At 40.2% G+C, this 27227-nt stretch overlaps 1 protein-coding gene across 1 annotated transcript in view; it reads right to left on the bottom strand.

Moving 5' to 3' along the window:
- Positions 1–11520, bottom strand: part of pkdcca (protein kinase domain containing, cytoplasmic a) — a 34512-nt gene extending 22992 nt beyond the window's left edge. The window contains exon 1 of the mRNA XM_082154626.1: positions 9991–11520. Coding sequence (XP_082010752.1) covers positions 9991–10686 — 696 coding nt within the window. The 5' untranslated portion in view covers positions 10687–11520. The remainder of the gene's footprint in view (positions 1–9990) is intronic.
- Between the last annotated feature and the right edge of the window lie 15707 nt (positions 11521–27227).

Below are 27227 nucleotides of genomic sequence, written 5' to 3'. Positions count from 1 at the left end.
GATCTGTGTGCAGACAGGCTTGTAGAGCGAGCCCTATCTGAGATTAAACACACTCTAATGACTATTATCAGCATGATTCATCTCGAATGTGAGCGTTTGTGCTCAGACTCTACGGCTGCCGGCTGGGAATAAAGCAGAGCTGCAGATGGAGGAGCGCTGTGGTCCGTCTAGCCACACGGTGCCGTTTCGCCTGACACCAGCTCAAAGGTCAACTTGCTCGTCCGGTTCATTTACTACGAAGACTTTGTATCTGTCCAGAGCTGCTATGCACCAGATGCTAAAGTCACCAAGGGCTCCAGAAATATTTTTCTCATTTCAACTAGCTTTTGGTCTGAAAGTTTACGTCCCGTTGCACGGAGTTTGCTCTCGAGAACGGACTGAATTCCAGAGCGGTTTCATTCCTGTGCGTGTAAGAAATATAAAAGAGCTTGGTGAAGTTAGTATTTATTTGTCTGTTTTGCAGTCAGTTTAGGCTGTACAAAAAAAATCCCTAGGAAGATTTTACTTAATTTTCAGGAAAGAGTGAGTGAGCGGAATCATTATAGGAGGGGTGAAGTAAAGTGGCCAACAGAAATTAGCTAGATCTTTCACGGTCTAGTTCTCCACTTTATTTTCTCATGAAAACGTACCATGGCTTTGAAGTAATCATTCAGTACTATGGTATATCATATTACCATCTGATACTATGACTGTACCATAACCACAACACAACAGCAACAGTACCACACCAGAACTTACTTTAAATAGACAACTGAGTGGTCATTAACTCTAGGCTATTTAAATGTAGAAATAGTTCTGATTATTTTTACAGATTGTGCAGTTACAGGTGTACATTTATGAACATTTTGCAATAGCATACAATTAGAATCTGTTTTATAAATATTTTTTCTGTTCTAATCTAACATAGTCTAAAATGAAAATTTTCCATAATTAAATGCACAAAAAGTGTAATTCTGAAATTAAAACAGGGATTTTGTTTCTAATTTTTTTTTTTTTTTTGTCTTACACTCAAAAGCAAACCGACAAAGGAAGGACAATTCGTATAAAGAAATTTAGGTCACACTTTAGTTTCCAACTCTCACTATTAACAAACTATTAACTATGACCTTTGCCTCAAAAAAATGATTGCTTATGAATAGTTACTAAGTTGTTAAGTTTAGGTATTGGGTAGGATTAAAGGATGAAGAATATGGTCATACAGAATAAGGCATTAATATGTGCTTTATAAATACTAATAAACAATCAATATCCTAGTAATATGCATGCTTATAAGCAACTAGTTAATAGTGAAAATTGGACCCTAAACTAAAGTGTACACGTCTGTCTAGCACATGTTTAGACAGAACAACAATGGAAAAGCTGTGGAATGTAAAAATATGTTCTGAGTGAATGGCCCCTTAAAATGCTAAAAAGACACAATGAAACGAAAGTATCAATCAACAGATCTTTTGTTCTGTATTGTGATGTACATCCGAGTGAAACTGATTATTGAATAAGGAAGAATGTCGGCTGTAAGACAGGGTTGGGTTTAAGCACATTAAAGGATTGGAGAAGTCCAGGGATAATATGGTACATATGCAACAGTATATCCACATTAAAATCAATAACATGTATTTAGAAAATAAATAGGGTGAATTTTCATTCCATGACACTAACTAGCATCTTTGTCAGCTCTTCTCCTCACTGGTGCCACGTGTGCAGATATGCATATTCTCAAAGGCCTTTTTGTTAGGTTAGGTGCCATTAACAAACGAACACGCGTTCACTCGCAACCCCACCGCGATCGTTTCATGAGGACACCCTGGCAGCAAATCAAAATGGCCACGGAGACGGCCATGTTTGCCCAGAGATGAAATAGTGGTGGGCAGTGGAAGCCAACGTCTACGGTCAGTGAGGACAGGACTGTCCACGGGAACAAGAGCTGCTCAGTAACAGGGGCTTGACACTGAGTGTACGGCCCGCGTGCTGAGTTAGAGCTGGGATCAGGTTCAAACCTGTGTGTGTGTGTGTGTGTGTGTGTGTGTGTGTGTGTGGAGGGTTTCTGAGAGGGAAAGCTAAAGTGAATAAACGGTTCAGGGAATGACTTTTACCACATTGTTTTAATCAAAGTTTCTGAAGTAACGCCGCTGGAAAAAGTTCTGAGTCATTTTCCCTTGCCTTTAAAATTGATCAGTGAACATTAAACAGATTTGAGACTTATTAAGGTCTGAACAGAAAAATTTAAAATTGTTAAATCTTACTGCCAGAGTTTTCAAAGGCTTCAGAAGTTTTCCCTCAAATGCCTGGTTCTGTGCCTGGTGTTTGACGTGATTCAGCAGTTGTTAATGCTGATGAGTTTGGGATCTTTCAAGGTCCAAATGACTAACACCTCTAATCTAAATTCCAATAAACTAACACAATGACAGAAGTGCAATGAAATTTATTCAGCTTGAACTGTTTACACATTGTATTTATTTTCTGAATCTGTGAATCTGCGCTCTGAAAATCACATGGATCTTTTTAGTGAAGCGATCACACGATGGGAAGAGACAAGTTGGTTTCCTCATCAACCTGTTCCTGCCCAGTAAAATAAACAGAGAGCGAGGCCATGTAGAATGAGGAGGACAGAGCGTTTCTGAGCTCTTCCAGAGGAATTCATCCTCATCCTCGACTCCTTTCCTCCCACAATCCTCCTTTCTCAGCAAAGTCATTAACACAGCACTCCCAACCTGTTCCACCGACACTAACTCCTTAAACACACAATCGGATAAACATGTCCATCCAATCATTTTGCTCAAAAAAAAGGAAAAAGTTTAAATCCCATTTGTGGCATTTATCTCTTCTGTTCCCCCCAAAACTATCACAAAATCAATGTATTCCATGGAAAAATGACAGCATACAGATTTGGAACGACATGAGAGTGAGTAAATAATGGCAAAGTTTTCATTTTTGGGTGAACTATACACTATAAAGAGGACCTATTATGTACTTTATCAAAGTCTTGATTTTGTTTTGGGGTCTACTAGTATATGTGTTCAAAAAACACATATTTTACATTATTACTCTCTTCGCTTTTAGTTTAGTTTAGTTCCTGTCTCTATGAAGCCCCTCCTTCTGAAAAGCTCAACGTGCTCTGATTGGTCGGCTAGAGCAGTGTCTTGTGATTGGTCGACTTCGAGCGTGTTTGGGAAATGTCCCGCCCCTTACCATAACTGCCAGTTTCAACACACTACTAACTAACTCAACCAGGCCCCGCCCCTTTATTTAGCATATGCCTTGGATGGGAATTATTTAAATGAGGAATACTGTGACGTGTTTGTTCCTGAAAGAAAACTCAAGACTACAATGGAGGCGTTTCAGGGAGTTCAGAAACAGTGACACTGATAGAGAGAATAACTCTTTGACTTTGTAACTTTGCGGAGCGTTTCATGATCATACAGCAACATTACACACTAAAGAAAGATGAACAAAAAGCCTAATAGGATCCCTTTAAACGTAGATATACAATTGCTGTGACCCTGCTGTCGACTGGAGCACAGTCGTCTTCTCCTTCCTGACAAACTGAGAGGTTAAAGTATTAACCCGTGTTTAATTGCGTCTAGCACTAAAACTCTCCGTCTCACTCCCATCTTAAAAATGACCCTGGGGGCCTCTGTGTTTAGGACACCCAGCTTTCACATTCACATGTTACATGCTCACATTAGCAGGTTACTGATTACCCTGCAGTGTGTGTGTGTGTGTGTGTGTGTGTGTGTGTGTGTGTGTGTGTGTGTGTGTGTGTGTGTGTGTGTGTGTGTGTGTGTGTGTGTGTGTGTATTTTGGGACTTGACTAAGAATCTGAAGAGTTAACAGAATGACATGCTAATGTAAACATAATCCCAGTGCAAGACCCCCTAATCAGGCCCCCAAGCTGTTCTGCAGATTGCCCGACACACCATTTCAAATGCCTTTCCATATACAAACACTAGGAAGAACTTAAAGGAATTGTTCACGCATAAAATGTAAAAAAAAAAAAAATCATTTTGGCATCGTTTGTTCTCTCTCATGTTGTTCCAACTCTGTAGTACTACTTGTTCATCCATGAAACACAAAATGAAACGTTAGACAGAATGTCGGAGGTGCTCTTTACCACGAAAGGAAAGTGGATGTTGAATTTTACTGTCAAGCTCCAGAGAGGACAAAAAAAAGCACCTTAAAATTAGTCCATATGGCTCTTGTTCTATCATCTGAAGTCATGTGATAGCTTTGTAAAAGTAACACACAAAAACCATTATTCATTGTACTGATAATCTACCTCGTAAGAGTATGACTTCAGATAACTTATGGCCAACAAGGACAATTTATATGGGCAGTATATTTTACAGTATAAAGGCCAAAGTATTCTTCAGTTTTAATGTGAACACATAGAGTATATATGCGTACAGCCGAACACATAGCCTTTCAAAATATAATTATTTTGATAGTGTGCATAAACACAGCTGCTTGACACATTCACACTAAAGGTTTCGCTATTTTTTGCAAACTAGTCCTTTAAAGTGTCACTATTATGCTTTTGTCAAATATTAAATTTCATGCAGTGTGTAAAATAGCTGTTTGTGAATGCAAAAGTCAGCAAAGTTTTAAAGATCAAAGTACACGACAAAATATAGTTATTGTCTCCTAAAAGAAAGAATCGATTCTGAACTGCCGAAACGAGTCGTCAGTAATTCCAGTCTCACTTCCTGTTACAAACCTATGAAACAATGTAACAAATTTGCATAATGTCAGTCTATGGTGTTCATTGGCTGCCCGTGAACAACATCTACTTTTACCCTCATGCACTGAAGTTGTAGCTGAGACTGGAAGAGTTTGGTTTGTGTTGTCGACATGTTTTTAGCGCTGGGAATCCACTTTGCTGCACTTCAAAAGAATGAGGACTCACGCTGGAATTGATACGGAAAAAAAACAACGCTATCGTTACTGTTCGTATCACTGTGTATCAAGCGCTGAGGAAGAGCTGAAATTCAGATATGATAATGGGCATTTGGTTTCTGACATGGACTGTAAGCAGTCGACCAATCACAACAGACTGGGCCGTCTGACCAATCAGAGCAGAGCAGGCTCTCAGAAAGGCGGGGTTTAGAGAGACTGAATCTTCTTCAGAAATGATGTGATGTGCAATGTATATTATGAAAAAATTTAAGTGTTTTATGACTTTTGATGCATCTAAATCTATTGTAGGAGACCTTAAAAACAAAATAAGGAACCTTTAAAATAGCATAATAGTGGCCCTTTAATTTATAACATGGATCATGTAATTGTGACTTTTTAATCTCACAATTCTGACTTTTCTTTTGCAATTGCGAGTTAATCTTACCCTGGTAATCCAGAGTTCTCGCGAGAGCACAAGTTGAATTTGCTCAGCGAGTTACTCTGGTGTCGAGTAATGATGCTCATTAAATATGCCCCTCGATCTGAGCTGCACCAATCACATCGGGTTATCCGATATAGGCGGGCCAGAGGCGAGATGACGACAGCGCTGTGACGTCGAAGTCATTAGTAAACATTGCAAGATGGCTATGGATGAACACCAGTTGTTTGAAACGGCTTTGGCCGCTACAATGAAAGATTTAGACTTTTTCTCTAAAAGAGGAACAGAAGACGGCGCTCGAATCGTTCATTTGAAAGAAGGATGTTTTTGCTGTTTTGCCGACCGGATACGGTAAGAGTATAATCTACCAGTTAGCTCCGCTGGTAGCTAAGTGATAACTTGTTGTGATTGGTCGTAGTGAATTGCGTGCAGTGAGATTTTCAAATGCATGCTTGGTCGCCGCCCCTCGAGCTGGCCGATTTTCATTAGTCGACGCCAGATCATTAATCTTTTAGATTTAGGTCTGGATTTCCAGGTTAAGTTTAACTCTCACAATTCTGAGAAATTGTGGGATATAAAGAGTTTATATCTTGCAATTGTGTTTTTTTTTTCTTTCTCAGAATTGTGAAATATTAAATAAAATAAATGTGGAAGAAGAAGTAAAAATGCTACAGCACAAAAGGCCAGATTTACTAAACAGTCTAAATTAACATGAGAGCACAATCCCATTAAAGCGCAGATGTGAGTGTAAAGTTCAGCGCATGATCTACTGACAACACACACATTAAAGAACATTTCCATAATGACCAACACAATCTACCAAGAGCAGCGCAAGCTATTGCTGGTTTAAGACATGCTTTTTTTGGGCAGTAAATAATGGCGCAAATACCAGTAAACTGATGAGCGCAAACTTTAGTAAATCAGCTTGCATTATTTATTTAAATACTCTCCACCCATAAATTTTGCATCTGAAAGGGAAACTCCTACAAATTCATATGCAATAAGATCAGCCGCAATAATAACCCTGTTCACTCCTTTTCAGCGCTAATTTTTCATTGTGTTTCATTATGGGTGGTGGTGGCGCAATGGATAAGACACATGCCTTTGGTGTGAGAGACCCGGGTTCGAATCCACTGTGAGACACCAATGTGTCCCTGAGCAAGACACTTAACCCCTAGTTGCTCCAGAGGCGTGCGACCTCTGACATATATAGCAATTGTAAGTCGCTTTGTATAAAAGCGTCAGCTAAATGAATAAATGTAAATGTAAATTGTGTGTCTTTAGTAGATCCTGTCAATCCCTACCTCTGTTCCATGACAGTCTATCAGCATCCCTCCACCACCCCATCTCCTCACTTTTAGTCCTAACTAGTCCCATCACATCCTGCAGGATTTCTCTGGGTTCGGGCCAAACTCTGAGCTAGTTTGCATCTCTCTCTCTGGTGTCTCTGGTGTCAGTGCTGACATGGCAAATGCCCTTCCTGACATGTACATGAATAAGCCCACTCTCCCTGTCCACACAGATCCAGCACCACCACCACCAATCATGACTGTTTATATAGCAGGTGTTGCCCTCGCTTGTAAGAGGAAGACGGGATCTGCTTGACAGACATGCTAGTTAAAGACTGCAAAGCTGAGCGGAGTGTGACCTCGCTCCTTCAGACCTGTGCAGATCTTTCTTCTGCACTCTGTCTGAACCCGACCTGCTGATAATCATCCTGATCATATCTTCTCAACTTTGACCTCGCAACTTAGAAAATAACTGCCATTTATTTCTGTCTGATGTGGCGGCTGCCAAAGCAAATGAAAAGCAACACTTCTGGGCCTGATTGGTTAGGTGCGAGGGCGAAGAACCGAGGAAGATGTCGACTACACGGGTTATTTATTAATACTTACATGTGAGGAATATCTGTGTATGTGTTCCATCATTATAGGTTTATAGAGAGAGGTATTATTTATGTCGTTTTGCTGATTTATGAACGTTGTAAGAACTAGGGCCTGATCACAGCCAAGCGCCGGCTCTGAAGCTCTGAAGCTCTTGGCAGAGAGTGAGACGTGGCACTACAGAACGAGCTGACGCCCATATTCAACTCAACTTTTACACATTTTGATATTTGTAAAAGACTAGAAATGTAATGGAAAATATATATATCTGTGCTTTTTTTTAACAACTACTACAAAGAAGGAAGCACTTTATTGTACAGTCCTGTTCACCATGTGCATACTATGTACTTATTGTAATAATTACAATAACTGGGTAATAACTAGGTACTAACCCTGAACCAACCCCTAAACCTAACCTTAACCAGTTTATATTACCACTACTTTCCTAGGTAAGTGCACTGTGAGTACACGTACTGTAAAATAAAGTGCAACCACAAAGCATTTAAAACTGGTCAACTGGCTATTTGATGTCAGTGTTATGAATGACTAAATCAGGTGTTATTATGTCAAGCTTAACAAAGCTAATTTAAAATAGATGGGCAAATAAATAGATCATGAATAAATAAGAGAATTTACATTAGAGAATGCTTCACATTTTGAAGAAAAAAATTCTTAAAGGTTTATATGTTTTTAAATTAAGATAATTTCTTTCTTTGATATATAAGAGAATAGAAGTGAAAAATATTAGAAATAAAGAAAATAAGATTCAATATGCCTTTCTAAATAAATTAAAATAATACATAGTTTCCATATTCATATAGTGTGCTTAATTCAAATCAAGCAAAAGATACAATAAAAATAAGATGAGCAAGCTGTGGCCACATTTAATTTGGTTTCACACAAAAAATATTATGTTATTCCTTAATGCATTGCACGATATTTTTATGATTTTAAAAATGCAACAGCTCGGACTGTCACAAATATATATTTTTTTAACAATGTTGAGCTATCTTTTCAAAACCAGATTACAGTCTGCTTTGTCAATTCATTCTCAAATGTTTAATGTTTAAAGTTGTTCATTTTTAGATATTTAAAAATGATGAATTTACATGGCAGCTGTCTGTGATCATAATGTGTTTGCGATATAATAAGGATGACTGTGTCTTTTGTGTGAGCTGATAAACTGGGGTCCTGCACCGTTGGTCCCCTGCTGTGAGCGCACAGAATGAAATCAGGCCGGCGGCCCCAATCTACATACAGCTTCTGATAAAGCCTTCAATAACACCACCTCAGCGCTTACTGCTTATGAAATGACATAAAACATCTCTCCATGGCCATATTCAACTGTGGGGGATCTGTTCCACTGTACATAGCCTATCAATCTTATAAAAAAATAAAAAAAAATATCTGGGACAATAGACATAATATGCAGAATTAAATGTGGTTACACTTTCTTTTAAGGTGTGCTTGTTACAGTGTAACTATGCATTTAAGTACTGAGTAATATTAAGTACATGTACTTACTATAGGGTTAGGATTAGGATTAGGATTGGTTTAGGGTTAAGGTTGTAACGTTTAACAAGGACACTGTAAAGTATAGTGTTACCTTAACTCAAATTTCTTCATCAGTAATTTCTGAATCAGTGTAATATGAACTCATCACTTTGATTTGTGCTGTGGATTTAAATTAATAGCGTGTGTTTACATGGGTAACATTAATATACAACATTAGGAATTAGGTTTAACTGTTTATTAATGCTCGCTCTTATCATTAGTTAGTTAGTTACATAGTTATTAATTGTTGAAGTATAATATGTGTAACATGAGCACTCCAGTATTGTAAGTTTGGTAATTAATGGGCTCGTTAAAGAAATTCTAAAGCAAAAGACGAAAAACGATTAGTGTCCATCATATAGGCCTTTCTAATGCAAACCCGCGTGTTTAATAACTGTGTGAGATCTCAAGTGTGAATGTTTACGCGTGGAGTATCAAAATCAACACAAGCCCGCGGTGTGTGTCTTAATTACACTATCACCCAATCAACAATGACTGAACATGGGCATTGGCGCATTGTCTGCGTGTTTCGGGTTCCCGGTTTAAGGCGATCAGGAGCGGCTCTGTTGTGTCGTTTATTTGACACGAGCTTGTCTAGTTGTTGAAGTCGTAATCAGCTCTTGTAAACATAAGAGAACGAGACTCTGAAATTAACAGCCCTCGTTTATCTTCTGTCTTCCTGCAGTCCAGCCATGAAGCCCAGAAGTTATCCAGGCTTTCAGTGAAAAAAAAAAAAAAAAAAAAAAAAAACCTTGGCTAAAAATATACTTGCATTCTTAAAACTATAAAGTGATATATTTATGTTATGAATGTAAATTATTACATATTTCATTACGTAAATATGTTTTGAATGTATTTTTTTTTCTGTATTTCAGAAAGGGATATAGGCAAGATACATATTTTTTCTAAACCTTTCTAGTTAAGGGTTTAGTGTTTCTACAGACACCGTAGCTAATATGAAGTGGATAAAAATAAATCAGCTACAGTTTAAATGGTAAAACAATGTCTAATAAAATTTTGTTTTTAGCAACCAGTCCAACCATTGCAAAATCCATCGATTAAAACAGTTTAAATCTTAGAAAATATTGTGACAAGTTGAATAAAAAGATACTACCGTGTTATAATGATGAAACCGTTTTAAAAGTTGCGCTGCAACATGTGAATTTAATTTTGAATTTAGCTCAATTCATCTATGTGCTTTGTTTAAAATAGAATCAACATTACCTTGAGAATATTAGGGTGCTGCAATCTCTCCATCAGCGTCATTTCCTTGACAATTTTGAAGGATGCGAGTTTGTAACAGTCTGTCGACGAGGCGTATTTCTTCACACAATTCTCCATATCGTGACCCCCGAAATCGACGGATTTCAACGCGACGGAGAAGCTGCTGTTCAGAGCCGCCTTGTACACCGCCTTCGTGTATCCCGAGCCCAGATACTGGACATTGGTAACGTTATCAATACTGCCGCAGCCGAGCAACGACTCGCGCGTAAACTCCCGGTGTGATTTTGTTGCTATGGATACAGCTCGAGACTGATCGTAATGATTGTTTTTCTCGATTCCTTTGTATGATTCCCACTCTCCGCGTTGCTCCAGGTCCATGAGCCGCCTGCGCTCGAGCGCTCCGGTGCCGACCCAGTGCGCGCGTCTCTGGCGGTACCGCAGAACCTCATCTAATCGCTCGCGTATTTGCCGCTGGAGCTCCGGGAGTCGCCCGACGGAGGGTGTCAGGTCCTCGATTTGAAGCCGGGCAGGAGAGTCCGCGTCGGGCTGCGGCTGCTGCCGTTTCTCGTGCTGGTGGTGGCGATGCACGCGCTCGCCGTGGTGCTCGAATCCCGGAATGAACAATAAATTCATCAGCGTGCCCATGAGGAACGACAGACAGAAGCCCGCCGCTACCACCATCTTTCTCCGCTTCATTTTGTTGCTTATTATTATTAGCAGAAAATAGATGTGTTCCCCCTTCCAGCCTCCGCCTACCCGCCGGGCAGCAGCAGGCAGTGTGGCCGAGCCGGAGTGTCTCGTGCAGCGTGAAGGCTTCAGGATCGCGAGGGAAGGCTATGATGCTGCGCTCAGAAAGATGTGCCGTATGTTCATCTTGCAGTTATGATTTAAGATCCACCCCATATACTGCTGCTCATGGTGACACTGCGTGTGCGCGCAGTTAACGGGGGTCTCCGAGCGCGCACCAGCACTTCGCCTCAGCGCGACTCCGACGAGACTGACGTCACTTTGACTGGCAGTTCACTCGGCTCGCTGCGGAGGAAAAGCGAAGGTTCACACTTAAAGGAATAGTTCCCCTCAAAATACAAATTCTGTCGTCATTTGCTCACCCTCAAGTCGCTCCAAACCTGTATGACGTTCGTTCTTTTGTGGAATGCAAAAGGTCGTTTGAAGAATGTCTGCATGTATAGCCTACACAATGAATGGTGACTTGATATCAAGCCTCAAAACGGAACGCAAACAACAAGTGTTCGGCTAATTTGAAGTCTTTTCAAGCGATATTATAGCTTTATGTGAGAAGCAGAGCAATGATTAAGACATTAAAGCTTATTGACTGCTTTATGTAAGCCATTAGCCTAGGTTATTTTATGATGATCTTGAGTGTTCAGTGACCATTTGCATTACATGAAAAAGAGTGACAGACAAAAATTATCCTCTCGTACACTGAAGAAAGTTGCACAAGTTTGGAAGACAGGAGGGTAAATAATGACAGAAATTTCAGATTTGTGGTTTTCCTCTTGACTGTGGAATTTTGACGCACACACACACACACACACACACACACACACACACACACACACACACACACACACACACACACACACACACACACACACACATATATATATATATATATATATATATATATATATATATATATATATATATATATATATATATATATATATATATATATAAACACACACAAACTTTTGGTTACACTTTATTTTAAGGTGTCATTGTTTTACTGAATAATAATAATAATTAACAACATGTAGGCCTACTTACTATAGGGTTTGGGTAGGATTAGGTTTTGTTTAGGGTTAATTGCATGTAATTATGCATCTTATTACTATGGTACATGTGAGTAACATGTAACATAAGAGAGTAACAAGGACACTGTAAAATAAAGTGTTACCAAACTTTTATATTAGTTGCGATTAATCGATTTGACAGCATATATATATATACTAATATTTGTTAGTGTATTAATTTAGGCCTTCAGTTTTTCACTAAGAACATCCTTTTGTGTAATATATTTAATGGTTTACAATTTAAACATCTTGAAGTGTTCCTCCGTGTTTCTGGCTAAACACCCACACGATACAGTTAGTTGCATGTCTATGTGTTTACCAAATGTTTTAAGCAAGCATTTAATTGTGTTTTTTCAGCGCATTAGACTCTGCTCAGTTTGCTAGTCCCTCTGACTTTCGGAAAGAAAAATGTGTATAATTATGTCTCTGGGGTCGGAGAAGTAAAAGTTTAAATGAAAAACAGACCCGGGCGGGTAAAGGGGGAGAGAAATGATGGAAACATGGCACTTGTAAGCTTTGTTAAACTCGCGCGAGATAAGGAATTCCTCTCTAACATCAGGCTGCTGTGTTTGTAGGCTGAGAGTAAATAAACGGCAAAATCAATCAACACCCTCATATGTATAGACTTAAAGTTCAACACAAACTCAACTAAGAGCAGTCTTCATGATGCATTGCCAGTATAATTATTATGCAATGGTTTTCTCTCTCTCTCGTGAACCAGGAATAGCGCAGGCCGAATGCCAGCGACACACACAGCTATCCATCACGCGCGCATTACCATGCTGTTAGCAACTCATTAACAAATACAATCAACCTGTAAACTGGAGCAATACGAGCCGATCAGCAGGAGCCCGGCCGCTCCAGGGCCGCTTCAGTGTTGCCATGCGTCCACTTTTATTTATAGCACTAATTAAGCAAACGTAATTAGGTGATGTTAGTCTCAATTTAATGTGAAAAACTTCGCTGGAGGAAAATGCGTGGGTTCAATTCTTGACAAAACAGGAATAAAGTTTAGCATCCATGGGTCTGGCACTGAGCAAGAAAGTTTAACACAAAAGAACATGTTTTATCATTGCATATATAACAACAATAACATAATAATAATACAATCATATTAAGGCAATGTTGACAACTCTCAACTCAGTGTCTGGTCATGTATGCGCATATAGGCCTACACAGTAAAAAGAGAAACTTAGCTCCATCTTATGGACGTTATAATAATAAAAAATATATTATTATAAATAATAATAATAATGTAAATAGTCATAATAAAAAACACTCTGGCAATGTCAACATAAAATGACTTTTCTGTACAAATATTCAAATTCAACGTGATGGACAACATACGATATGCTCAATATATGTAGCATTCAGGGAAAAATAAACGTAATGCATTAAATTAATAAGTGCAGCTATTAATAATGAGGTGTTTAATTTGAAGTCTAGTTGATCCAATACACTCCTCTCTCGCATAGGTCTCACAGAAAGGTCCAGCATGACTGTCATGCTTAAAGAATTCTATTTAGACAATGTTAGTTTTGCTAATGAATGGTATGCATGACACTTGGACTCAAGCAGAGAGAGACACAATGTTATCGGCCTGCATGATAATGGCTCATTAATATCAGGAGAGGCGGTCGCGTCATCAGCACCCCCACCAAAACATTTACATTTCTTCTTCTTCTTTTTTTTTTATCAAGCTTTTTATTTATAATTTTTTTTTATCTTTATTTAATTTTAAAAAATGAAAAATATAGACTGAGGGAGGAAATTGTAATTTGGTAAATTGTAAAATAACGTTCATGAGTTAAGTAAAAGTTTCTAAATGCGCTCCTACATTTTTCAACTTATGAGCACATGTGCTCCTTAGGAAAAAAGTAAGCGTCAATCCTGTAAATCGTTCCTAAGTTTTTGGAACTTAGAAATGAGCATAGATGTGGCTTTTGTTAAAAAATTAAATAAAATAAAATAAAAAGTGTTGGTTGCCTTAATGTGTAGGCCTATTTATAATAAACTATTAGGCTATTTGACGCAAATTCAAATCAACCGGATGATTTGCTGCCATGAAACTAGTGCAGAATAGGCTAATAATAAAAATAAAAATAATTATGTAAAGTAACGTGAGCTGTATTTTGCTCGGAGTTGTAGATGTTGCAGTGAAGTTTGAGCGCTTTAGCGGGTCGGGGCGAGGCGCATTAATCCGACTTAAGAAAACTTCATTTCCCTGGGGGGTTCTTCCCTAGACAATGGAGCAGACATTGTGCTCCCAAAACCCACTGCGTTTTTAAAGGCATGTTTGCATATAAATTCACCGTGGGTATACATTCAAGTGACTGTTGGAGCGTTTCCCTTTGACTGACGTTTTTGTGATTGAGTGGATTATTAGGGCGTTTATCCGAGCCCTCGCTTTCACGTTTCCTTTGACATCAGTTTTACGCCACCTTCAGTAAACCATGTGGACGTGTGAAACATCTGTGTGACCGCAAATATATCATATGCGGTGAGAGAGACATGTGTCAATCAAGCATCAATCAGAATTTCTGACATCATCGCTGTCAACACTTTACCTCTTTTTCTGTTCTGTTTTTAGAGCTCACAAACATTACGTTTTTGTAAGAAATTATTAGCATTTAGTGCATTTAAAAAATGATCTTGACATGAAATTGTTAATTTGACTAAATTAGCCTGTGACACTTTACAATAAGGTTCATTAGTTAATATTAGTTAACTAAATTAGTTAGCATGAACTTATACAGCATTTATTCATCTTTGTTAATGTTAATTTCAACATTTACTAATATTTTATTAAAATCTTGTTAACATAAATTAATGCACTGTGAACTAACAAGAACAAACAATGAACAGCTGTATTTTTGTTAATTTACGTTAACAAAGATGAACAAATACAGTAAAAAAAGATTTGATCATGCTTAGTTCATGATAGTTAACTAATGAACCTTATTGTAAAGTGTTACCAATTAGCCTTGCAAATTACAATTTATCATGATTCACCAACATTTGTTAGCAAAAGTAAATAAATAAATAACAAATGAAAAACAACTTGCTGCGTGCATGAAACTTCCTTTAATCAATGAAGCAAGATATCAGTTTAGCATTTTTGTGACATTCAGTAGGAAGTTGCATTTAGATAAATAAACATGCGGAGTCAAGCTCATTCTTGAGTTTCTAATGAAATATGCTGAGCAGCAATATCTGAAGTGTGTCTTGTGAATATCCAGAGAGCGTGTCTGGCTTTCCTCAATCCTCAACATGAACTTTCATTTATGTTTATACAAAACAGTCATGCATAAAGTTTTCATTTTTCCACATAGGGCTTAAAAAAACGGCGAAGACCCAAACATTTTACGATTCATAGCTGCTGAAACCACAGTGACTCAGGGTCAATTTGCCTGCTAGCTTACATTTGTTTTGTTTGGATTGTGTTATTGCTAATGTTAGCTCAGTCACTGCATGATGCAGACACATGAAGAGAGAAAAAGAGCAAGAAACATTTAGTGCAAACAAATTCCCATCTTTCTACAGTGCGTGTTCCTCCCCGTGACAGCTGAGACTGTCACTTATCAGTTTGAAGTTCGTCTTGAGACAACTCTGCAACTCTGAATGAACATATTTCTGCTCTAAAACTCAGCAGGTACCCTGATCAAAGTCACAGAGATGGTCAGCAAGCGAATCAACCAACAACATTCAAACATTATCCAGAACCAGAGTGATTTTCCAGCCAACATGAGATTTATGAAACTGCAAAAGTGTGCATTATGATATTTTTATGCTTTCAGTCCATATATATGGCAGCACTTGGTGACCTCACCTCACATTGTTTTAATGAGACAGACCTTCATGTGACCCATGAACACGGTCAGTCTATTATATTTCTATTTAAACCACATTGGTTTGTGACATACGCATTTCACTAGGTCTTTTATCAATGCATATTTTATCAGTTATGTTTCAGGAAAACAGTTTAAGTGGATTTTGTCCGATCTCAACATCGGTGGAGGGCTCTCTAAGCGTGTCTTTAAGGTTGAATTCAGATGTTTTCAATCAGGATTGTCTAATAAAGAGGTTAGCTCAGGTCCGTGTATCAACACAAGGTATTGCTTCACTCGGGCAGTGAGGCAGAAAATTGTCTGATGCTCCGTCTCTGCTCCCCTCCACCCTACGGTTAATCGGCATCATCCTACCAGCCCGTGTGTGAGGTTCTGCAGTCGTGTTCTGGGATCATGGGGATCACATCTCTGTGGGGCTTTTTTTCTTTACCTGTACCAAAAGGAAAAATAAAAATCATGGGTAAAACACAATGCAATACTATTATACTGATATTGCAAAACCAACAGCAATAGTAGAACATGTACTGTACATGAAAACTGATCACAGTTCAGTAAAATCATTGGTGTGCAAACCTTTAGTAAACCTACACTGCATGCTATAAGCACATGGGAGATTCTTCCTAGCCTTTTTAGTGATCTATTACACCTGACAGCTTTAATGAGCCACAGTCTTAAAAATAAAAATTCTTCAGGGTTTAATTAGGTTCACATTAAGTTCATTCGTTCTTTGGAGATTAGAAAAAATGACAGGTTCTTCAGATCAGTATATGAGATTCTGGGTTCTCCAAGGCGTCACATGGATGGTTTTCAAAAAAAAAACTAGAGAATAATGAAGCCCTTTGTAGTTTGTCATCCGGCGGTAGCGGTTCTAAATGAAATATAGTTTTAAGAGTTTATCAACCCCTAATTAAAGATAAAAGTGAACGAAAACACATTTGTACAACTTTTTTAGCTGGATTTTACAGATTTTACCTCTAAAAAAGGAGGAAGAAGGGGAATATATATACAGTGTATATATATATATATATATATATATATATATATATATATAAATTGTGACATAAATCTCATTATAATAATGGGTAAATTAGTAGTTGTCATATTGCCTATATGCTGATTTAAATAAAATACAGTATATTTTACAGTATTTAATGCAATACAGCAAAATTACAGTAATGTGAATAATGAAAATCATCACTTGAAATAATGGGAATTAGAAAAAAAATTATTTTTTCAGATTTTTGTCATAAAAAATATCAAAATGAATTTTTTTTTATCTTAATCTACATATTTCATGCTTTTGTTCAAAACGTTTCTTTGTTTGATATTGTGGTTAAATACATTTTCGGACCCAATAACCATAGTAAAACTGTCAAATGTAAAGTGTGCTATCTCCAGAAAGCATTCAGCTCACTGTCAAACATCTGGCCTGCTGAAACACTATCAGTCCCTTTGGTCAACAAAAGAGCTTGGCCGTTTTAGCCTGCACACAGCCATCTGGCCTGGCCACTGACAGACCGCCATGTAGCCACTTTAGATGGCAGGATTATTGGGCTGTGACCGCCACGGCAGGACGCTCAGGGGACTGGGGGGTCTGGGGAACCTGATCGGTGGGGGGAAGACTGAGACCGGCGGCCTGCAGCAGAATGAGCGCCTGGGGAGCAACAGCTCACAATGAGGCCTCTCAGCACCCAGACAGAAACACACAGAGAACGAGAAGGACGGAGAGGGGGTGCGGGAGGAGGAACAGGAGTATTGTTGTCACCGCACAGATGTCCCAGTTGAAGGTATCGAGTCAGTCCGAGGCCCGGGGAGCACACCTGTAGGTCACCACGCAGGTTAGAAGAGTGAAAAACAGAACAAAAAGAAAGAGAGACAGAGATTTCTCATGGGTTATGTCTATTTGTGAAGGCATTTCCAGAGGCCACGCAGAAACACATTCTGTCTATCTGTGTGTGGAAGGAATTCAAAGCTGAATTCTCTACTGTCAGACTTACCGAGGAGAGCTTTCCAGAGCTGGGGAAGCTTTGAAACTGTACCAAGAGTAAAACTTTAACTTTATTGCTCTTTTGTCGCTCTGGAGAAGTTTCTTCTAAAATTTCTTGGGAGAAATAAAACATTACAGTAAAAATAAAATTTAAATAAAATCAGACGAAAAACACTGTATGACTACAAAGATATAAACAAATGTGTACAGAATAACTCACTCAAACAATACAACATGTTGCTAACAATGCCAAGGCCATGATTCCCAGGGAATGCATGAACTGATACAATGTATATATTAAATTCATAAACATGGGCCAAAGTAAGAAGAAAGAATTACATACTTTTATTCAGCTAGGATGCATATATAGATATATTTAAATAAATGCTGCTCAATGAGCAGCAAATCATATTAGAATGATTTCTGAAGGATCATGTGACACTGAAGACTGGAGTAATGATGATGAAGATTCAGCTTTGATCACAGGAATAAATTACGTTTTAAAATATATTACAATAGAAAACTGCTATTTTATTTTATTTTAATATTATTTCACAATATTATTTTTTTTTTTAATAAATGGCTTGGAGTGCAGAAGAGACTTTTTTCAAAAACATAAAAAAAATCTAACAGACCCAAAACTTTTAACAGTAGTGTAAGTTGGACCAAAGTGCCGGCTGCGTAAACATAATGATAAACTGCAGTTTCTATCCTGAAAACAAAAGTGCTGCTTCTCACTACTAAAATGTAGTTATTGTAGTTCTGATCTAAATGTGAGCAGGCATTTACTCGTCTCACTTGCACAAAAACAGAATCAGTATTCTTCAAAATGAGTAAAAACAGTGAAATGAAAACTCAGAATATTACCCAAACCTCCAATAATGAAATATGAAATATAAATAACACAAATTTACTTTATGCATTTAATCTCACTTTATTAACCAATATCTTTGCCCTTGAACTTTAATGATCCAATTCAACCATATGCATAAGCAAATAAATTACTTTAGTTAAACATCACATTTGTCTGACGCAATCCAGGGGTGTGTTTCCCAAAGGCAACTATAATTGCAAGTTTTTGTTGGTAACAATGGGCATAGTTGGTTTTGGGAGATGCACCCCAGAATGGTAGCGCAGCTGAAAGGTTTGTTTGAGCTGCGCCCTCTACTGTACAAGTGTGAATTTGCATTTCCTTCAGCCTGAGGTTTATTCATTTCACTTTTGGTGTGAGAGGTCCGTTACATTTGCAAAAAAAAAAAAAAAAAACGGAGAGTGATCATCCTGCTCTGGCCTTCATACACGTCTGGAGCCAGAGCTAAGCTCAGTTTACTGTACGGCTGCTCACTCACTCACTCTCTCTCTAAGTGCATGTGATGAAGGCTCCCTGCTGCGGGGCTCCACTGCCGTATCGGACGGCGCCACAGACTGCGGAGTCACACAGATGCACAGACAGAGCTTATGACACACATGTGCAAGCTAACATAAACACATGCAGAGACAGATGATCAGAATCCACACATTATGTCCACAAACACACACTCGTTTAGGCTATCCGCTATTTCCCATTTGCATTTACACTACATGTTCCACAAAGAACTGAAGTTTAACATAGAGGCTGTTCCAGATCCAGTGTCTTATCTACTGGAAATACCTCCTTCCAGGTCTTAGCAGGCACAAGACAAACCTTTTTAATATGCCTACTTTCTGTGCTAGAAACCCTGGCTCAGAACTACCCTTGTGCAGCTCTTTAAGAGCTTTTGCCTGATGGACCTGCAGGATGGCCATGACATGCAGGTTGAAGATGGCCTATCCTTAAGCCTGACAGGCCTTTGATGGGGCTTCTGTTGTGTTAAAGGCCTTGATTCCTCGGTTCCGCCAGGTGGCCACTGTTTGCAGGCATAAATGTATAAATGCACCACAACTACATGCTCCACCTGTGGAATCTCCACGTAACCCTTGGTCGCCCGCCATCAAGGGTAGTAAGAGTGAAGAGGTAGGAAGCGAGAAGCGAAATAACCCTAAAATTCTCGGGACAGCAGCATGTGTCCAAATTTTAATCTTAACCGTTCTATTTCATCAGATACGATCTGTAAACAGGGCTTTAAGTGTAAAATACCGATCTTGTCCTTTAAGAGTTTTCTGTTAAAACGGTGTTGTGTTAGTGGCCCGTAAGTTAATAACTAATGATCGTTGCAACGGAAGTGAATCAATCAAAACTAACTTTAGCTGGACAATAACTTTATTCTAGAGCTGCTGTAAAGCCAAAACAATCTCTGTTACTTTAATTTCCTATTTTCAATGTAAAGCCGCTTTGGAACAATCTACATTGGTAAAAGCACAATATAAATGAAGATGACTTGAGCGGAGCATGGCTGTGAACCGCACCGCACCCAGGAACCAATCATCCAACCGCGAGCTTGGGAAAAGTGGAGGGTTCCACTCGAGCCCGATGCCCACGACGGCCCGGGAAAGCATGGCCGTCAACTCTGAATCCGATTCAGCGTGATCTATCACAACCAAGGAGGGAAGCTCAACTTCATCATCCTCTACAGAGGACAATAGCACGCTCTCCGATCCATGATTGACATCTGGTTCTCACCCGGATCGCCGAATGAGACACAAGGTGCCCCACGAGAGAGACCTGCACCATCACTCGGCAGCTCGACCGCACATGGCTGGCCCGGCAGAAGTACTCCTATCGTAACCCTTATGTCTCTCAAAGTGTGTCTCTGACCACCCGTCTTTCCTCTTTTAGGAAATCTGCTGTGAAACGCCAAAGTGCAAATTTCTCTTTTAAAGAAATAAAAATTGCTGTTTCTCTACCACAGGAATTCACTCAGATGAAGGATGACCTGAAAGGAGCGATCGCTATCACAACCGCTGACAGCCGGTGAGTGCAAGCCTGACTTTTTATTCTAGTATGTCTTGGCATGCAAATCTCACTGGCCAAAAGTGAGATTTGATTCATTCTCCATTGACATTGGATTCAATCTCCATTGGCTTGTTTAGTTACCACTGTGAAGGTGATTGGGCTCCCAGACGTCATATGTCAGTATCGACGTAACTTCGAAATTGACTTAATGAATGGCAACCCAGTGTCTAAAAGTGGACGAGTTTATTATGAAATGTCAGGAAAAAATTTGGCTTTGTCTTTGCCAGTTTTCAGTGTCACATGATCTTTCAGAAATCATTCTTACATGCGGATTTGCTGCTCAAGATGTTACGGAAGTACACTCAGACACAGAGGATGACACACAAAAGGAGGTTTATTGACAACAATAGAGCTGATCGTGGTAAGCAGACAGTTCAATAGATAGTTTAGCTGACTGGAGTCAGGCAGTGAATAGAATGTCTTTTCTTAAAGTACCGGAAGATCATGGATAGATAAATGCACACACCTCGCTGGATGAATGAGAGCAGACCTGACAGGAGAGGGAAGAAGCTGGAGAGGAATCACAGGAGAAAGCCTGGAGAAATCACAGATGGTAACACTAGAGATAAATCACTGGAGTAACAAGGTAATTTGCTGGAGAAACAAGGTAAGAAGAATCCACTTCGCTTCAAATGAGACCAGACAATGAGCTGGGGCGAGGTGTGTGCATGATGATGAGGGTGCAGACGAGGTGCAGGTGTGTGTGGTTAATACTCAGGAGAGGGAGTGTGTTGTGATTGGCTGGTGCAGGATCCTGGCAGATCTGTGACACAAGAAACATTCCTGATTATTATCAATGTTGAAAACCGTCCAAATACCGTTCATATATTTGTTGAAACTGTGATAAACTACTACCATCCAAAAGTGTGTCCATAACTAACAGTCAATACACGTTACAAAATATTTCTGTTTCAAATAAGTGGTGTTCTTTTAAACTTTCTATTTATAAAATAAAATAAAATAAAGCTTCAGTTTCCACAAAAATATTAAGCAGCAAAACCGTTTTCAACATTAATAATAATAAGAAACGTTTCATGAGCATTAATATTTCACAATGTTTTTAATGTATTTGTGATCAAATAAATGCAGCCTCGGTGAGCATTAGAGACTTCGAAAGCATTAAAAATATGTTTTACAGAGACTAGAATTTAAAAAAAGAGACCATTTAAATGCTAAAGAGTATTAAACACAGACCATTGGAACAGCATGAGAGTGAGTACTGTAAAAGATGACAGAATTATGTTTTTTGAATGAACTATCCCTTTATGACCTGCATAATGAGAGGATCTGTGGACGGTGGACAGGACTCCCAGACAGTTGCTATGGTGGACACAAGAAGGTGCATGTGATGGGCCAAAGACATAGATGGATGAGACACAGCTGGAGAGGGGAAGGTGAAGACGTGGTTCAGAATAGGAGGATTAGTGGCTCTGTTAGACTCTGTATGGGGCTCAATTACAGTGTCCCCTGCATCCAGAACCCACAGGGGTGAAATTACATGCTCTGACTGGGTACAGTGCCTCACTGCTGGGGGTGAGCTGTGATGGATAACCACTGACCCAGACAGGGTCACGTCTGTCAGAGGAAAACCACGGTAGCACAGGGTTCAGGATGTTGCAATACATGGCGTCATTAAATATATATATTTACATTCAATACATAGACAGACACTGAGCATGTTTATTGTATTCTGGTTAAGGTCCATATTCCGGTTAAAGGGTTAGTTACCATAAAATGACAAATTAAGTCAACATTTACTCACCCTGCTGTTGCTCTAATGCAGTATGCTATTCTTTCTCTTTCTGACCCCAAAAGAGGAAATTTAAAAAAATGTGTCCCTTGTGCTCATCCATGTAATGGCAGTGAATAGTGACCTTGTGTTGAGTTAAGTAAAAAAGTAATTAATTAGCTACTAATTAAATCTACAACAGAGTAATTAGATTACTGTTCTATTAACTCTCTCTCTATTGCATTACTTATTACAAATTACTTTCTAAATTTTTTATCATCCTCAAAACATTTGAATAAAACAAGGATAGACATGAAACTGCTTTAATTCTTTCAAATAAATAATATAAAATGGCATAAATTATTCTTGAACTGACCAAGTATTCAAAGGAAGAAGACTTTAGACGTTAAATTTTGATGTTAAATCCAATATTGTTTTTTTTAGATTGTTCTTATACAGCATTTAATGCAATTACATCAGAAGTAACAGTAATTAAAACACAGAAAAAGTTAAGAGTAATCCCTTACTTAAAGGAACACTCCACCGTTTTTTCATATTAAACTATGTTATTCCCTTAACTAAGACGAGTTGATACATACCTCTCTCGTCTCAGTGCGTGCACTTAATCGCTCTGGCGCGCGGCGACACTTTGATAGCACTTAGCTTAGCCCAGTTAATTCATTAGGGACCAAACAGAGATGAAGCTAGAAGCGACCAAACACCTCCACGTTTTCACTATTTAAATACAGTTACACGAGTAGTTACACGACCAAGTATGGTGACACAAAATAAAACGGGTAAAAAGGATAACTATAATGTATGGCGGAATAGCACTTGGGAGCACTTTGACTCAGCGCAGTAAAAAGTCACTCCTGAAAAATCCTCTCCCCCTCTCCCTCTCACTTCCGTCATTAGAACCAACGTGACTTTTTACTGCGCCGAGTCTAAGTGCTCCCGAGTCCCAAGTGCTAATCCGCCATACATTATAGTTATCCTTTTTACCCGCTTAGAAAAGCGCCACGTTTTATTTTGTGTCACCATACTTGGTCGTGTAACTACTCGTGTAACTGTATTTAAATAGGGAAAACGTGGAGGTGTTTGGTCGCTTCTAGCTTCATCTCTGTTTGGTCCCTAATGAATTAACTGGGCTAAGCTAAGTGCTATCAAAGTGTCGCCGCGCGCCAGAGCGATTAAGTGCACGCACTGAGACGAGAGAGGTATGTATCAACTCGTCTTAGTTAAGGGAATAACATAGTTTAATATGAAAAAACGGTGGAGTGTTTCTTTAAGTTTTTCAAGGTGGAAAGTAGTTAAAGCAACACTATGTAGCTTTTCAACCTTCATAATATATTTCCAAGACCTTTGTGATAGTACATCGACTTACAATAGGTTGAATGACACGTCTGCCAAAGCCTGACAGGGTCTGTATCGCTTTTACTGGCACTACGTAACTTCGGGGTTCGGGTAGTAACCCGAGCACAAAAAGAACTACAAAATTCGACTGCTTTACGGCATACGTCACTTCCCCCACCACTTCGTCAAATTCGGACGTGAGAGGCAAACCAGCGTTTGTTTTCCGGCTTTCGTGCGATGTTTTTGTCATGGCCAAAGCAGCAACGGACAAAAAAAAAAGTCAGAAGTAAGCCTACCCACTGCGCAATGTGACGTCGTAGTGACGTCATTTTCATGTAATTTTTGGACGTCCAAATTTGGTCCATTGAAGGGGTTGTTTTGTAACGCCAGGCGACGTCTTTTTTCGACGTCTTCCGCACGTCATTTTTCGACGTCTTTCGCACGTCATTTTTCGACGTCTTCCGCACGTCATTTTTCGACGTCCATCCACAAAAGTTTGTTTACAATAAATCGCGCTCAGTGCTCTCAAACAAAACATCGGCTTCACACACACACACACACACACACACACACACACACACACACACACACACACACACACACACACACACACACACACACACACACACACACACACACACACACACACACACACACACACACACACACACACCTTGCTTTACCTGGGACTCGAACTCGTGATCATCTGCTCCACGTGCCAACGCCCTACTGTTTGAGCTACAGAGAGAGTGATATAATTTATGATTATCGCGTTTAGGCTAAAAATAGGTTCGGCGCTTGGATCACGAGCATCTTGCAGTACATTTAAAATATTTAAAATATAATATTTTAAATATTTTAAAAATATATTACATTTTAAATATAGCGATTTGGAAATGTGGATGGAGCAGTGAATAGGTTCATTACACAGCAAAATGACACGACAAACTCGCGTTTTGGAAAAGAGCTCTTCATTTGTAAATTAAAAAAAATTATAATAATCATGTAAATTTCCTGCACCTGTCATAGACGTCCAAAAAATTACCCAGTTCAGGTCCAATGTTGAACGTAAATATGACGTCCAAGTTGGGTCATGGTTGGACGTCCAAATAGTGGACCTAGTTTGGACGTCGAAAAAAATCACCCAGTTCAAAGGTCCAATGTTGAACGTCAATATGACGTCCAAGTTGGGTCATGGTTGGACGTCCAAATAGTGGACCTAGTTTGGACGTCGAAAAAAATTACCCAGTTCAAAGGTCCAATGTTGAACGTCAATATGACGTCCAAGTTGGGTCATGGTTGGACGTCCAAATAGTGGACCTAGTTTGGACGTCGAAAAAAATTACCCAGTTCAAAGGTCCAATGTTGAACGTCTATATGACGTCCAAGTTGGGTCATGGTTGGACGTCCAAATAGTGGACCTAGTTTGGACGTCGAAAAAAATTACCCAGTTCAAAGGTCCAATGTTGAACGTCTATATGACGTCCAAGTTGGGTCATGGTTGGACGTCCAAATAGTGGACCTAGTTTGGACGTCGAAAAAAATTACCCAGTTCAAAGGTCCAATGTTGAACGTCTATATGACGTCCAAGTTGGGTCATGGTTGGACGTCCAAATAGTGGACCTAGTTTGGACGTCGAATAGATGTCCAGAATTGGTCATGGACCGACGGACCCAATATAGACATGATCTGCACGTCTTTCCGACGTCCAATGTTTAGTGGGTATGTCTAAACGGCATGTACAAGTTTAGAAGAAGCTACATTCTTGAAAGTAAATAATACATGATTAGACGGACAAAATTATATTTTAGGCTAAGTAGCCTAATGACTGCAGGCTGATAGTCATGTTTGTTTTTATTTATTTTTTCCAGTGAAAGTGTCTGTCACGTTGTGGGTTTTGTGTCTTGTTCCTTGTTCTTGTCTGTCATATAATTCCCTGCTTGTCATGTGATCCTGCCATGTCTCTTGTCCCATGTTCAACTGTTAACCGTTATGTTGATTAGTCTTCCCAGGTGTTTCAGTTTAACCACACCCCCTTGTTATCTTGTTTAGGTGTTTAGCTTGTTTTCCCTGTGTATATAACCCTGTCTGTTTTAGTATGTGTTATGGAGTCCTTGTTTTGTTCATACCACTTCAGTTCCCTGTATTCCAGTTTGTTTTCTGTTCTTGGATTGATATTTGGATTTTGACCTTTTTGCATGGAAGACTACGATTTGGATTACCCATAATAAAGAACTTACACTGCATTTGGATCTTGCCTGTTCCTTGTGTGGATCGTGACAGAAGGACTCCGTCATGCAGAGATCCAGTAGTGTGAGTTCGAGCCTTTTTTCCCCAGCCACTGAACTGGAGAGGAGAGAGTACTTTAAAGGAACCCACCTTGTCATTTTTCGTGGGACCCGGGGAGGTCGCAGAGCAGGAGGTGGTCGAGTGGAGGTCCAGAATCACTCTCCACCATGGCCCCCATTCGACCCTGGGCTCGTGAGGGACGGACCGGAACCACCATCTCGCCGTCACGGACGGAGAAGAGGGAAGAAGAACACGTCTGCCGATGCAGAGACTGTTCACGTCACGTCTGCCGATGCAGAGACTGTTCACGTCACGTCTGCCGATCCAGAGACTGTTCACGTCACGTCTGCCGAGCCTGTGTCTTCGGACAAGATGGCCGTCGCGGAGCTGGTGTCCCCTGAAGAGATGGCCACTGGAACATTGTTTGATTATTTTTCAACGCTACTTAAGATCCTAGAAACACCCAGGAATGTTCACGTCACGTCTGCCAAGCCTATATCTTCGGACAAGATGGCCGCCGCCGAGCCTGTTCACATCACATCTCTTGAGCCGGTGGACTCTGTTCCTGAGCCGGTGGTGTCTGAGCCGGTGGTGTCTGAGCCGGTGGTGTCTGAGCCGGTGGTGTCTGAGCCGGTGGAGTCTGTTCCTGAGCCGGTGGTGACAGTTCCAGTGCCTGAGCCGGTGGTGCCAGTTCCAGTTCCTGAGCCGGTGGTACCAGTTCCAGTGCCTGAGCCGGTGGTTCCAGTACCGGTGGTCCCAGTTCCGGTGGTCCCGGGTTCGGTGGTCTCGAGTCCGGTGGTCCGGAGACGGAGAAGGAGGAGAGGGGCCTCTTCAGCTGACTGTCCGATGGCTCCTAACACAGAGACCATCCCGGAGGTGACTGCCATCACTGACGCGCCGCCCAGGCGTCCTGCCCTGCCGGCCCCGCCCAAGCGGCTCGCCCTGCCGGCCCCGCCCTGGCCGCCCGAGGGAAAGTCTCCGCCCTGGCCGCCCGAGGGAAAGTCTCCGCCCTGGCCGCCCGAGGGAAAGTCTCCGCCCTGGCCGCCCGAGGGAAAGTCTCCGCCCTGGCCGCCCGAGGGAAAGTCTCCGCCCTGGCCGCCAGATGGACTGGCCACTCCGCCCTGGCCGCCCGAGGGAGAGTCTCCGCCCTGGCTGCCTGATGAATGGTCATCTCCGCCCTGGCTGCCTGATGGACTGTCACTCCCTGTCCCTGTTTCCCTCCATGGACCTGGCCCTCCATCCCTCCCCCTGATCCTCTACCAGCCCTGGTCTGTCCCTCCCGTCC

The sequence above is a fragment of the Leuciscus leuciscus genome (assembly GCF_965113295.1).
Source record: "Leuciscus leuciscus genome assembly, chromosome: 22".
In the NCBI taxonomy this organism is placed as follows: Eukaryota; Metazoa; Chordata; class Actinopteri; order Cypriniformes; family Leuciscidae; genus Leuciscus; species Leuciscus leuciscus.
The sequence above is the reverse complement of the archived record's forward strand: the minus strand, read 5'-3'. Positions and strand labels throughout refer to the sequence as shown.